At 42.2% G+C, this 14,804-nt stretch overlaps 1 protein-coding gene across 4 annotated transcripts in view; it reads left to right on the forward strand.

Annotated features, from left to right (window-relative positions):
• The window catches only part of SORCS3 (sortilin related VPS10 domain containing receptor 3), a 583,502-nt gene that overhangs the window by 467,132 nt on the left and 101,566 nt on the right, over nt 1-14,804 (forward strand). For all 4 annotated transcript variants that reach the window (XM_044240465.1, XM_044240466.1, XM_044240467.1 and 1 more), the window contains one exon: nt 6,695-6,874. In XM_044240465.1, the coding sequence (XP_044096400.1) occupies nt 6,695-6,874 (180 nt within the window). The remainder of the gene's footprint in view (nt 1-6,694; nt 6,875-14,804) is intronic.

The following is a 14,804-nucleotide window of genomic DNA, read 5'->3' on the forward strand; positions in this document are numbered from 1 at the left end:
TCTCTCTCTGCCTTCCTCTCTGTCTACTTGTAATCTCTGTCTGTCAAATAAACAAATAAAATCTTAAAAAAAAAAATTTCCTAAGAAAGTTAGGTTTAAGATGATGTAAGAGGATTAAGGAGTTAACCCTGCAAACATGGGTTGGGAAACCAATAGAAAAGGCACACATAGGCCCTATTTTAAGGGAGAGAATATGGTCCATTCAACAAACTAAACACCATCTCAAGAGGCTGGGTTGCAGAGAGAGGGGTAGAGAGGCTGATAGGATGAGCAGGGACTGCATTAAGTAGCCCCAGGGGCCATGGGATCAACTCCTCATTTTCTCTCCCCTGTCTGTGACTGGCTGGTATGGGACCATTCTATAACTTCGTGGTTGCAGGTTGTCCCCATCAGATGTTCTAAACCCAGGCAGGAAAGCAGTATCTCTGCTAGGAAAAGAGGAGGATGGAGAAGTTTGTAATCAGGCTTTTTCTGAAGGAGAAAGACCTATTGCAGTTAACTTGATGATTTCCACCTATTGGCTCAGGAGAAGTACTTCGGGAACTTTCCAAACCATATCCCCAGTGTAAGGCCTTTTCTGGCTCTGCGCTCTGTGCATATTTCATGTATTTTTAACCTTCCGAGATAAACAAACAGTTTGCTCCCCTGGGCAGTGTGGCTGCAGGTGGGGACAAATGAAGCCTGGGATTGATCACAACCCTGGAACACTCCATTAACGGTCAGCAACCCCATGGCAATTTATCGTGGGGAAGTACCATCCGCGCGGCCCCTTTTATAGAACTCCATCCAGAGCAGCTTCATTAATACGAGGGCTGCTGTGAAAATAGCTGGATGGTTATCGATCCCCTTTATTAGCCAGGATTGGCTCGGATTTTCCCCAGCCTAGGCCGAGGAGGTGAGGACAGAGGGGGTGGGAGTGTTTAAAAATGGAAATGGCTTTTAAGCAAGTTGTTGCTGTTCCAGGAGCTGCCTCTGCTGTTGGGCGTCTCGCTTACGAAAACAAGGAGAACCCCCCTGTCATCACTGCCCTCACACCTCTCCTCCCAGCCTGTCTGTTGAGAACACGCTCCCCTGGGGTGCTCTGTGGCTCGGAGCGTTTTGCAGAGAATGAAAGGAACACCATTAATAATGAGTGGCATTATTAGGAGTGGCAACCTTGTGCTGAGTCCTCCGTAACCAGTCCCTGGGCATGGGGGGAGGCAGGGAAGGGGCATGGAAGCCACGCACCAGCAGGGGGTGAGGACACAAATGACCGAGAGCCTTGGTATAGCCTGGCTGAAAGGCAGTGGAGCTTCTGAGCAAGAGACCCTGAGCTTTCTTTCCAGCTCTGCCACTTGCTTATCCAGGAGCCCAGGTCTTTTTACCTGTAAAATGGGCATCATGATACCATTGAACTTTACTGAGCCCAGTGCTTCTGGAGAACAGCGAGATTTAAGAAATAACCAGCTATTTTGTGTTCCTAGAAGTAGCTCACTATAAAAAAAAAAAAAACAAAAAAAAAACACTCTTCCCCATGCCCCTCGCTAAGATACAGAAGCCTGCCTGTTTACCTTGGATAAGACCAAATTCTCACTCCTTATCTATAAATGGTTAACTGAACTCTTTGTCCCCACTGGGGGACAAACTGGACAAAATGCTGGCTAATTTAACTTGACCAGACTTTGACTGGCTTTTCGCCTCCTCCCCACCCCAGCCTCTGAACTTGGAGCCACTCTTGGGCGCTTCAGCAGGCGCTAGAACTCAGGACAACCCCTAGTAACAACCCTTCTGAAAATCAGCTTACTGTAAGGAGGATGGTTCCCTCTCCCACCACTTGCTCACCCTGCTCCCCATATCCAGTTCTCTCTAGACTTGTTTTACTTTCTCTCCATAAAAATAATTCTTCCCTGCCATCACCCTGAGGGACTTGCCGATAGGATAGCCAGAGTGTTCTCCCTATTGTGATAGTCTTGCACATAAAGGCTCTCCCTACCTTAGTCTGGGTTTGCTTTTAGCTGACAGTAGAATATGTTCTATCCCATTTTGAGTAGTAAAATGGAAGAGAGGGAAATATGCTTGAGAAAATTTATTATAATGATAATGACAGTGATATTAACCTTTTCTTTAATTTCCTTAGGACAATTTCCCTTAATTTTTACATTTCCCCAAATACTGATTTATCCTTCTTTGCTGTGTCACAGCCACACTTCTTAAAATGTTATCTGTAATTCTAATTTCTTTTGTTGCTTCCTATCTACACTTCAACTCATTGTCAGCTGTATTCTGGTCTCCCACACCCCTCTCTCCTATTCCACCAAAATCCTCTTGCCGTTGCTACCAGGGAACACCTCCAAGCCAAATCCAATAAACATTTCTACAACTTTTCTTTCTTTCTTTCCTTTCTTCCTTCCTTCCTTCTTTCTTTCTACCTCTCTGGAGCACTTGATACTGCTGAAAAAAAAAAAAAATCCACACCTGATGTTCCTCCCCGTGGCATATTTTACTCTGATTCACTTTTCTGATTCCCCTTCTCCTGCCACCCTTAAATATTGATGATCCTAAGTTCTCCTGGTGTTCTGCATGGTTCTTGGGTGACCTCATCCCTTCTCTTCATATTGGTGACATCTGTGTTCATAGTCCCATCCCATACCCATTGAACCCTGGACTGCTTTTTTGAAGTACTTCCCCTGAAAAAAACCACTTTAAAACTCTAGCCCTAAGCTCAGTATCTCTACCTTATATTATATCTCCAAAATTTCATCCCTTTCCTGTGTTTACTTACTCTACTCATTCATACAAAGACTTTTATTAGATATCTACCATGTGCTACGGATATTTAGTAAGTGCTAGAAATGCAGTGATACACAAGACAGACACAGTGTCTGCTCTTTGGGAGCTTATGAGCTAATGAGAGAGACTGATGTAGAATAAATAATTATGCACATTAATTATGAGTATTTAATTATGATTGTATGAGCATGCTAATGAGAAAATTTTGTAGGTCACATACCTGGCATATTAAAGATATGCCTTTTTCCTTTGTCGCCCTGTGGGTTCTGCTTCCCTGATATCTCACTAGTCCATTTCATAGGGTTCTCATAGAAAACCTGCTTCCTTAGTCCAGGCCCTCATGTGTCACTACTGAGATGTTGCAGCCACCTTGTAATCCTTCCCCCTGCCCCACTGAAATCCACCTTGGACGCTGTGATCTCACAGTTAAGCTGGCCTAATGTAGCCAAATCTCTGCACTGGGCAGTTCTAATTATCCCCTTTTCCTCCTCAAAATCTTGTGCTAGTTTTGTATTTCCTTCTGGGTAAAACTTAGGTGGGCCAATGCAGAGCCCCTTATGGTGGGGCCACTCTGTCCTCACCTCCCTAAAGGAAAAACTGCTTTCAAGCCAATCAGGTTTCACGCATTTTGATGGATGCCCCCTTGACCGCCCCCATCTATAAGCCTTTGTATTCCCATCAGTACCCGTACCAGGGACCTTAGTCAGATTCACAGAAGGCAAGGAGGGCATGACATTCCCACCACCATTGGGCATCTGCTTGAGGTCATGTTGTACATCTTGGTTCTCTCTGTATTTCTATTATAATGTCTGGCGGATGGCAGATGCTGAATAGCGTGTGTTGTTATAGTGAATGAAGTTACATTCAGCCCAGATTACATGAAAATGTTTCGATCACAGGGAAGTGTTTTCACCATTGTTTACCTATGAAGTCTCACGTTAGGTTTGCAAAAGGCAACTATGATTCTTCCAACTTAATGGGAGGGTATGGGGGAGTGTTATTTTTAATTTTTCTCCAAATAAAAACATGAGTGTGGTTATGTCTGATGCTGTCCAAATTCCAGTTTATTGAAGTGCCAACCAGAATTTACTTACTGCTTTTCCCCCCTCTTCAGTCTCTCTCTTCATCACCGATCAGATCTCGCTCTGCTTGTTCTCAAGAGTAGCAAGCACATCTTCGTTTTCTTCAGAAGGAGGTGACATATGCTTTGGGGTTAGATTGAGGTTGCAGGATTCAAGAAATATGGTTTATTATCATTCAGCTCTCTATTAGGCCAGTACTACTGAAAATGAATCATTTGTTCTTGAAGATATAATACTCTGGTTATTATTGGTTGATCTGTATTCAACTAGAAGATCTATTTGGAGAGAGGACACATAGCTCAGAGCTTTTTCAAGGAGTGATGACCCAGACTGCATGCATCTGACTTGTCTGGAAGGCTGGTCCAGATGGTAGGACTTAAGCCTTCCCAACCAGACACATTGACTCAGAACCTCAGGCAGTAGGACGTAGGAGTCTGCCCGCTTTTGAGATCTCTGGGTCATTTTGATGCATATTGAGTTATATTCCCACTGATAACAGAGTTCAGATAGTCTTGGGTTTAAATATTAGTAATGTCATTTATTAGCCAAGTGACTTAGGGAAATTAAGAATTTTTTAAGCCAACTTCCCAGGGTCCTGGTTGCTAGAGAGCACCCTGTCCCCCAAGCCTGCCGTACCTGTAAGTCAGGTGATACACCCCACAGGCACAACAAGGCTGGCTGCCTTCCATCCTGACCGTGCCCCAGTGTTTTCAGTTTTTTTTTCCCCCACTTCTTTTACATTAGTTTAGTCTAAAATAACTTAGCTCATTCATTTTTATAACCAAAACATCTGGGAAAAGCCCGGCATTTCTATTGCATTTTTAACAGGGTAAGTGAATTTAATCTGTATTTCCTGCAGCTGCTATTTCCCCTCCTACTGGGTTCTCGGGCTTTCATTCCACACCAACACAACACAATTTCATCACAGGGTTTTTAAGAGGAAGCCTTATTTCCATTTTCAAGCAGCTCAGCGGGATCCTGTAATTCTATAAGGTGTGTAAGCACAAATGATCTAGAGAGGTCTCAGTCAAAGCGACCTAGGGAGTTCAAGGCCAGACGATGAGATCTGGCAGATCCTCCAATAAAAAGAGCCAGAGCGCTTCTCACTTTTCCCACCTCCTTGTTGTCCAAATCGAATGAGCTTGCTCCTTCCAAAAAACGTCTTGGAGAAGTGCTCCACGGTTGTGAAATCCAGAAAGGATTTCAGCAATAAAAGAAGACATTGCTACCCTCTTTTATTGCTGAAATCCTTTCTGGGAAAGATTGGGCAAACAAAGTAAAAGCTAGACCCGGCCTGGTGATTTACTGTCAACTTCAGTTGCCTGAGCTCCTACTGCAAGTGCTTGCCACCACGGTGACCAGGGTCTTCTCCTGCCTTCTCGGGATGCCATTACTCTTTGGCGTATCTACCTGTGTAGTTATGCGTTTTTTAACTCTTACATTATGTCCAGCATTTGTTTGTCTGTGCCAACAGTTCCTCCAGACAGCATGACTTCCTTAGCAAAGGACTTGAGTTTTTGTGATCATCTTTGTATAGCTCCTAGCCACGTATGAAAACTGGCTTTTATAAACTCTTCTGAGTTGTGAACTGATTAGATTTGATTGTAGAAATGTCCTAGTCCAGGTATACAAACTAAAGTGACTTCAGGGACCAGGGTGTTAACATGAATATGTAAGAGGCAGGTCATAAGAACATGTGGGCACTTAAGGCTGAGGCTTCCTGAGTGCTGACTTCACCTAAAAGACTACACCGCTCAGGTATTCGGTAGAGGCTATGATCAGACCGAACATTTGTAATTCCCATTCATGTCATGGGTCATAGGATTGCAACTTCCAATCCAGAGGCTTTCTCCCTCATATATATCCAGGTGGTTAGAAGCTCACAAGTAGGTTAGAGCCATATGACAGGCGTTCAACACTTGGTTCTGCCACTTACTGGCTTTATAATGGGAAGCAAGTTGGCAAACCCCTGTGTACCATATTTTATTCCTCAGTAAAATGGGACTAATACTACCTCTATTGTAGAATTATTTGGATTTTTAACTGAAATAATACATTTAGATGACTTAGAATAGTGCTCAGATGGTAGCTATTTTTAGCGGTAGCCCAACCTCTTCAATATTTTGGTGAGAAAGTTGAAGCTCAGGGACACAGACACATTCTACACCATAGAGCTAACTTCTAGCTAACACCCAGAACACTAAATTCAAGGTTGAGTTTCCTTTTTGGTATTGTCAGTGATTTTCAAATATTATTTTATTAGTAGAACCTCCCTCATTACTTCCCAAATATCGTGCAGAACTCTAGGATAAAACAGATTCAAGTGGTGCCTTTCTGGTTGAAACAGAGGTGGAAGCCGAAAGCCCTACCCACTGGCTCTGCCTCCCTGCCACCCTTCTTGCAAAGGATGACTCTGAAGATCCCAAAGAGAAGTTTTGCCGCCACTACACTAAAAAGTTTGAAAACATAAATGAAGATCTAAAGAAGGGATAAGCCCTGTCTTCTTTGCATGTGTGAGTTTCCTGCAGCAAGGCCGTATGTCTCCGTTAGTGCTAACACTAACTTTCAGATATAAAAATAAAAAATGAAAGTGGATGAATCCCTTGAAGCCATGGAAAATGATACCCACCAAAGCCCCTTACACCCATCTTACTGTCACTTAGCAAGGAACAAAAATCACAAAGCTCTTAATTTATAGCCTTGGTCTGACACAGAATTGTTTAACATTGCCTATAACTCAGGCTTTTTCTCCCCCATTCATAAGTCATGGTAATTACCCTGGGCCCCCATGGGCAGAGGGATATGGAGATCTGCTGCCTTATAGGTGTTCCATCTTCTTCCAGGATATGCACATCATCAGTACTGATGAGAACCAAGTGTTTGCAGCCGTTCAAGAATGGAACCAGAATGACACGTACAACCTCTACATCTCGGACACACGTGGCATCTACTTCACTCTGGCCATGGAGAACATTAAGAGTAGCCGAGGTCTAATGGGAAACATTATTATTGAATTGTATGAGGTAGGTAGCCAAGGTGGTCCTGCACCGGGGTCTGCCTCTCTTTTGCAGGAGTTTTAATGGGATAAACATGAGCATTGCAGTCAGCCAGTCCTCAGGCAGAAGGCAGCTATACCCTTTAGCAATTGTGTGACTTTGGGCAAGGAACTTAGTTTCCCTATGCCTCCCTCTCTTCACTCGTAAAAGGGGGATTAAATATTTGCCGATGAGACGGTTGTGAGAATGAGAGAGAACATACGTAAAGCATCTAGTATGGTGGGTGACTCAGCAAACTTGAATAGATGGTGGCTGAAGTGGGCATTCTTCTGTTGATGAGCACGATGACGAGCCAGACACCCAAGTATTTGACCTACGTGGGCTCGCTTGAGTCCCGTTCTCACTTCTATGTACTCTGAATGGAGGTACGTATCTATTAGTAGATCTTCAATTGTTTAGAAATTTACCTCTCATGAACAAGTTTTACAGGAAAAAAAGAGTGAATATCAGTGCTGGGGATGAGGGTTTCCCCAAAATGCCACCACATGCCAACATCGGTGCAGGGTGAAGAATTGACCTTGACTTACATTGAGTTGTTGTTTAATATGATCACTGTACTCGGTTTTCAGTTAATATTGAGGTTTTGTTTTTAAATATGATCACCAGTTAAAAAATAATTTCTCTCAGAAACCAAATGACTACACAGAGGCACTAGAGAAAAACAAATTGTTTCAGTGACCCTAAAGCTGGGTCACTTTTTGTGTGTCTAGTGGCTGTGTATGACCTTTGATGGCCTGGCCACAGTCCTTGCCTTATTGGGATGATGGATTGATTTGAGTAAAGGGGTGTATTTCTTTATCCAGCAGTTATCAGTGATTGATGGTCAACCCTACACCTGCTGTGCTGGTGGAGATCATTCATTCATGGAGAGAGGAGTTGTCTGTCATGAGTGGTACCCTCAGATGGTGTGGTGAGCTGCTCCCTCTCTAGTTTTCATCTTTGAGGAGTGGGAGCAGCTTTCAGAACAGAGGGATCAGTGTAGGGGTTCCTGCTTTATAGTGGTGTCTTCTGAGCAGTGCCTGGCAGTGTTCTAGCATCCCTGCACTGGTGTCAAAGTTACTGAAGAGTAGTGAAAAGATCAAGTTACTTTTTTAGGTAAGAGGACCACACAAAGGTCTGGGGGTGAATAGAAGTCCACTAAAAAAGAGAGAGAGAGGTGAATGGCACTGCGTATAAAACAAATCCAGTAGAAATACTGTAATTTCCTAGGAGTTTGTTGCCAAGTGCTGATTCCCTTAACAAGATCCCCATTTGGGAAATGGCCCAGATTTTTTCTTAGAATTACAAAAACTGGTAAAGAAGACTAAGGTGTGTAAAGAGCTTTGGGAAGCTTAAATTTCCTTGACTCTAATCATACCTGGAGGTAGAAATATACTTTGTTATTGGGCAGTAAGTCACCTCTGGTGGAAGGTTTGGATGAAATGTTCCTGGGACTGAGGTCATTGAACCAGGTTCCTGTTCTTATAAGTGAGGCTATAGAGATGAGAGGATTATTCATACTTCTGTGGTCAGACTTCAGGAGAACAGGATAGACATTTGCAGCAGATGACCTTTCAATTTAGAGATCCCTGTGTCTCTGACCCTATTGATAAGGCAGGTGCATTTGGCACTGTGCTGTCCCTCTTGTAATGAAGAGTATGTTGGTTTACTGTGAATAGACACTCTGATCTGAACTGGAGCATAGATAAAAATGAAGAATGTGCCTAAATATATGTATATTTTGGTCTTGATCTAGCCAGTCTTGCATTCTTAGTCTTTTGGTGGAAAAATGCATGGTGTCTTTTCATCTCTACAAAAGCAAGACAGACAACTTCTCTAAAACCAGTTCTTTTGTGTTTGTTCTCCATTTAATTTAATCAAGTTTCATTGTGCCCCTGCTTTGTGTTAAAGCCCATGAAGAAGGCAGGAGAGAGATGGATTCTTGCCCTGAGGAAGCTTGCAATCTAGTATGTTGGGCTTTGAAGAAGTCAATGAACGAAGTTCCTTTTTTGACCTGCCCAGATTAGAGTCAGTTGAGAGAAAGAAAAAGAGTGAGACAAATGGAGATCAAGTGTCAGTTTTAATGCTTTGAAAAGTTATGTAGAAGCAGGTGGGCTTCCTAATCCTGCCTGCCAGACCTGGATGTACCCTTTTAGTCATATGCTTAAATAGCAAATCAAAAGCTCTCCTGTGGAAGCTTCTTCCTAGAACACCACTACAGTGGGGTACAGAGTATGTGATCTTTGCAAGCAGATTCCCAAAATAGTGGACATGGGGATGAGTTGTATATGCCCAGTTCTTTTTTGCAATGTTACCAATCTGATCATCAGTCTTTTTGCCCTGCAGAGGAAGAAGTGAAAGGTATTCCATATTTTAAGACCTGTGTGAGTCAAGAACTAGATGGATGGTGTGGTTTTGTAAGACCTTGACCCAGCCAATATAATTGCATAGAATAGATGCTCATCAGGTACAAGAATGAGTGCCAGATAGGTGGTTGGAGTTCAGATTCTAGAAAGCATTTAACACCAAGAGAATAAATTGTATCTGGACACTCTCTAGACCATGACCATATTGAAGGCTTTTAGAGGGTGATGCTGTTTTGCACCTGGAGATGCATTCTGTGATTTGGAGATAAAGCTGAATTTAATTGGTCTCTAGGGGTCATTGGTTTTAGCCTCCTTCACTAGAGATTCTCATAGAAACTGAGATTGTGTACCATATGGCCAGTTAGCGAAGAGACTATAATTTTTCTGGACTCTGAATGCCCTTGAGTAATGCAGCTGGGAAAACTAGTAAGCTTTCACATTCAATTCAACTAAATTAATACACTTCCATAGAGTGTATTTTGTTTGATGAGATGAAGCTGGTGCGTGAGACTCACAATCTACTGGAAGGAAACATGACCCTATTAGGGTAGTCAGTGATCACTGACTAACTTGTATTAAAGCTGTAACTTTCTGTGTTGTAGAATCAGTAAAGAGGAAGGTTAATTCTAACTTGAGGAATTTGTGGGGGGGAGGGGGGGAGGGACTTGAAGATGAATTGGCTTAAAGGATGAATTTACTGGAACTTGGGAGAAAGGCATGTCTGGTGGAATCCCAACATGATATGAGAACTAGAGTCTGATGAGTAGATGCCCATTTTTATGGAATGTTCAGTGACTTTCGGATACAGTGGGGATAAATATTGCAGAGATCCTAGTAAAGAGCTGGATTGAAGAATTGGGCATTTTCTGATGGGCTCATATTTCTCTCTCTTTTTCTCTTATATCTACATACCTAGAAAATGATATTGGCTCTATCATGCAGTGCCCTATGCCAAGTTAATGTATAACTTTATAGTATGATGTGATAGAATATTATACCTGTTTAACCTTGCTGAAATGTCAGAGATGCTTTTAGGTCACACAGATGTGATTTGGCTTGGATGAGCACAACCACTTAAATCTACTTCCTAGTGTATCACTCCATCTTGCATGTAGCCTCCTCAAGCTTCTACTTGACCGTGGGAAAGGGGCAAAGAAAATTAGAACTTACTTAAGAGTTCATCTTAAAGTCTTGGCACTAAAAGACCTTGGAAACCATTGGATGGGAATCCACCACCACTGAACTCTCATTAGACTGAGTAAAGCAAAGATATTGTCTGTTTCCTGGTCTACTGGAATAGTCTCCTGCTATATAGAGTCTCTTCTCATTCTTCCTTTAATCCCTTTTTTCAAGTACAATAGTGACATGGCTGTAATTACATAATCAGGTGAGAAAATAATTCTTGAAGGCCAAATAATAATCTCTTTTTTAAGGTGCCAGAGACTGTTCCATCAAAACAAGTCTGATGAGGACAATGAATATAATCTATTATGTGTGTTCACCATTATTCTGTGAAACTCTTTTCACACAGAGCTTTGTCGTGGTTTCTTCATATCATTAACTCCAACCTACATTTCTTCTTAGTTGCTTTCCACTGATAAATCAAGAAACAAATATTCTTTCCAACACCCTCAATTATATTATGGAAACAAGCTCTGAGCTGCTGGTCAGGTGCATTTTCTTCAATATTTTCAAGGATATGAAGCACCCAACTCATACCTCATTATAATAATAACAACAGTGAATCAGGTAATGCCCAAAACCAGCGATGCTGACTAAATATATGAAGCCAACCACAGATGCACTTCTAAATGTTCCACCACCCACATTTTTTAAAAGTAGAAGAAAAAGGTGAAGTTAATTGTAATAATATATTTTATTTAACCTAAGTATCTAAAATATTATCATTTTAGTATGTGCTCCATTTGAAAGATTACTAATGAGATCTTTTACATTTTTCTGTACTAAATCTCCAAAATTCTGAGTGTCTTTTATACTTCCTCCTCATCTCAATTCATATGCTAAATTTTCACCAGAGATACTTGATCAGTATTTACATTTCATAAAATTTACAGTAGAAAAAGTAGATTCACATACCCAAGTTATTCCAAACATATTAAAAGTTTGCCAATAATAGAATCGGGTATCGGTTTTTAAATTGAAGTTCAAATTGATTCAAATAAAATGCAGTTAAACTTCAGTTCCTTACTCCCACAGGCCACATTTCAATGCTCGGTAGCCATATGATGGGTAGGCCATCGTATTGGTTTGGATAACTCTAAATTTTATATATATATATATATATATATATATATATATTTGTTTTTCAATCATTGATATCATTGATATATATATATGTGAATACATATATAGTCAATCATTGGTCTCTCTATATATATAGTCTAAATTTTATATAAAGTCAATCATTGATCTATTGCCATATCTTTTTTTTTTTTTTTAAAGATTTTATTTATCTACTTGACAGACAGAGATCACTAGCAGGCTGAGAGAGAGGAGGAAGCAGGCTCCCGCTGAGCAGAGAGCCCGATGCCGGGCTCGATCCCAGGACCCTGGGATCACGACCAGAGCCGAAGGCAGAGGCTTTAACCCACTGAGCCACCCAGGCGCCCCAATTGCCATATCTTTTTGTGGCAGGTATCATTCCCGCTGGTGCCTATGAGAGTACAGCAAGTACAGAGAATTTAGTAACTTGGCTTAGATCACGGAGATAGTAAAATGGTAGAGCTATGTTTGAACCAGTCCATGTATATTTGAATAAAAAGCCCAGGCTCTTCCCACTATGCATTTTTTAACATTAATTTTTTAAATTGAGGTCAAATTTATGTATAGTAAAACTTACCCTTTCTGTTATGCAGTCCTGTGAGTTTTGACAGGGGTATGCAGTTGTGTAACTACCACTATAATAAAGATAGAGAACTATCACCTCAAAATATTTCCTCTGATGACCTTTTTGTAGTCAACCACTCTCCCACCCCAAATCACTGCCAGACCAGTCTGATTTCTTTCTCTCTCCTATTTTGTCTTTTCTGGATTTTCATGTGATTGGAATTATACAATATATAGTCTTTTGAGTTTGACTTCATTTGCTTAGAATCAGGCATGTGAGAATCACCCATGTTGTTGAGTATCCGTAGACATTCCTTTTTTGTTTTTAATTGCTGAGTGGTATTCTATTATGTGGATGTGACCTAGTTTGTTTCCTCATTCACCACTGAAGGACATTGAAGTTGTTTCCAGTTCTGTGTGACAATAAATAAAATAAATATAAACATTCATGTGAATACATGTTTTTCTTTCTCATGGGTAAATACCTAGGAGTAGGATTGCTTTGTTGAATGTGAAAGACTTTGTTTATAAAAAGCCGCCAAGTTGTTTTTCTAAAGTGGTATTCTCATTTTGTATTCCCACCAAAGATGTATGAGAGTTATGGTTGCTTCACGTCTTCACCATCACTTGGCGTTATCAGGTGTGTGTGTGTGTATGTGTGTGTGTGTTTAGCCACTATGATAGGAGCCTAGTCGTGCCTTAGTGCCTTAGTGTGGATTTAATTTGAATTTCCTAATGACTACATGGATCTCACTAGGATGGATAAAATGAGATTCTCTGAATCATCCTTAGTGTTCTGGTTTCTTTGCCCATCTCAGCGATGTTCCCTTGCTTTCTCTATCCCTGTCCTTGCTCCACACCCTTGCTTTATCATGAACTCGAGTGACCCATCCTTGGCCAGATGGACAGCTGCATACAGACTCCACAGGGACATCTTTCCGAGAATCACCTTCATTGGTCCCTCACCACTGGTTCCACTCTAGGGACAGCCCAAGGGAGACCGTGGTAATTGCTTTTCTCAGCAGAGCTCTGGTTTCTTTGTCCTAAGGGCCCAGGAAGGTGAGCAGCAGATGCCCGTGCCACCTGGACTCAGTGCTCTGCCAAGAGGCTGCTTTCAGCTTCCCTTCATACCTCAAATTGATTCCAGAAGGAAAGTGGGCCATGCAGACCTGTACTTGTGGGTGCCATCCCAAGCTGGTGCCCTTCTCTTTGAGCTGTGGGGCCCGCAGCTGCAAGCCATGCTTCTGATTTCAAACAACAATAGGAGGAAACACAATCAGAGTTTATCAGATGCTTGGTACCTCCTTGGGTAGAAGAGTTAAAATGGGTGTCTCATTCTCTATCTGCTTCATCTCGTATGCAGTGAGGCTCAGTAGTGTTTCATGATGCTTTTGCTTTAGAGACATACATGTGCTTCCATGTGCACACAGGCATGGCTACCTGGGTATGGGTACTAGGTTGAGGCATACATAATGTGCATTTTGTACTGGGGTTGCAGTCAAGAACTGTGAAAGCTGTTGGCCTAGGGCACACAGAAGCAAAGTGCCCTCTAAACTTACAGCCTATGTAAACATAATATGGATCCAAGAAGCAATATGGGTTTTTTTGTTTGTTTGTTTGTTTGTTTTTAAAGATTTTATCTATCCATTTGACAGAGATCACAAGTAGGCAGAGAGTCAGGCAGAGAGAGAGGAGGAAGCAGGCTCCCTGCTGAGCAGAGAGCCCAATGCGGGACTCGATCCCAGGGTCCTGGGATCATGACCTGAGGTGAAGGCAGAGGCTTTAACCCACTGAGCCACCCAGGCGCCCCGCAATATGGGTTTGGAACAATCCAAATACAAATCAAAAGTGTTCTGGTTCTCTTGGACTGGAGGGAGATGGCCGTGGCTCATATGCAACTTCAGGAGAAAGGCCTTCAGAGCTGCAGAAGGCTTCCTTGGAAATCTCTCCTTCCTGTGTCTTTTTAGACCCCATTCTCCAGATTTTGCTCTCAGAATATGTGGGGAATGCAAAAAATGCCCATCTGAGTGGTGTGGTGCTCAGGGAGAAAATATGGTAGTGACCATTCCGTTTGCCAAAGACACGCATCTGGAAGAACACAAGAGGCAGCTGAATGGCTAGTAATTCATGCCGGGAGGCATCCAGGGAGGAGGTAGTGGATGGGGGTGACAGGAACCCCACAGGCGCAGGCTCAGAAGTCTGAGTTGGACTTGTGTATATTTTCTCCTGGGAGAGAGACACCAAGGCCCTGGGTATGTTTTGGAGGGGGCCAGTTGAGTCAGCGGAGAGAGTTTTCTAGAAACATTATCTGGTGGTCCAGCAGAAAATGTACCCCTTGTGTCTAAAGAAAATACCAAAAGGCCTCCATCAGACAGACAGTCTGAAAGAAATACAGATTCCATTCTCTGTGAGGAATAATCGGTAGTCAGGTTTAAGAGAAATGCTTCTGTGGTTGGTTTTAAAGACTGAGGTGATGAGAGAGCCTCAGAGTCCCCAGATTACCATAGACGATCCCAGTCTTCCTGAAATGGCACTGATTTTAAGCAGCCAAGGTAGGGAGGGGTTTTCTGGGAAAGGACAGAACTCTGACACCAGTGCCCCCCCTCCTTGGCTTCTGTCCTTGCCCACCCTCTGTTCAAGTTAGGAATCTAATCAATTCCTTAGTTGGCCCTTTGTCAAATTCCCCTGGTGGTGTCCTTCCCAGA

The sequence above is a fragment of the Neovison vison genome, chromosome 2 (genome assembly GCF_020171115.1).
Source record: "Neovison vison isolate M4711 chromosome 2, ASM_NN_V1, whole genome shotgun sequence".
In the NCBI taxonomy this organism is placed as follows: domain Eukaryota; kingdom Metazoa; phylum Chordata; class Mammalia; order Carnivora; family Mustelidae; genus Neogale; species Neogale vison.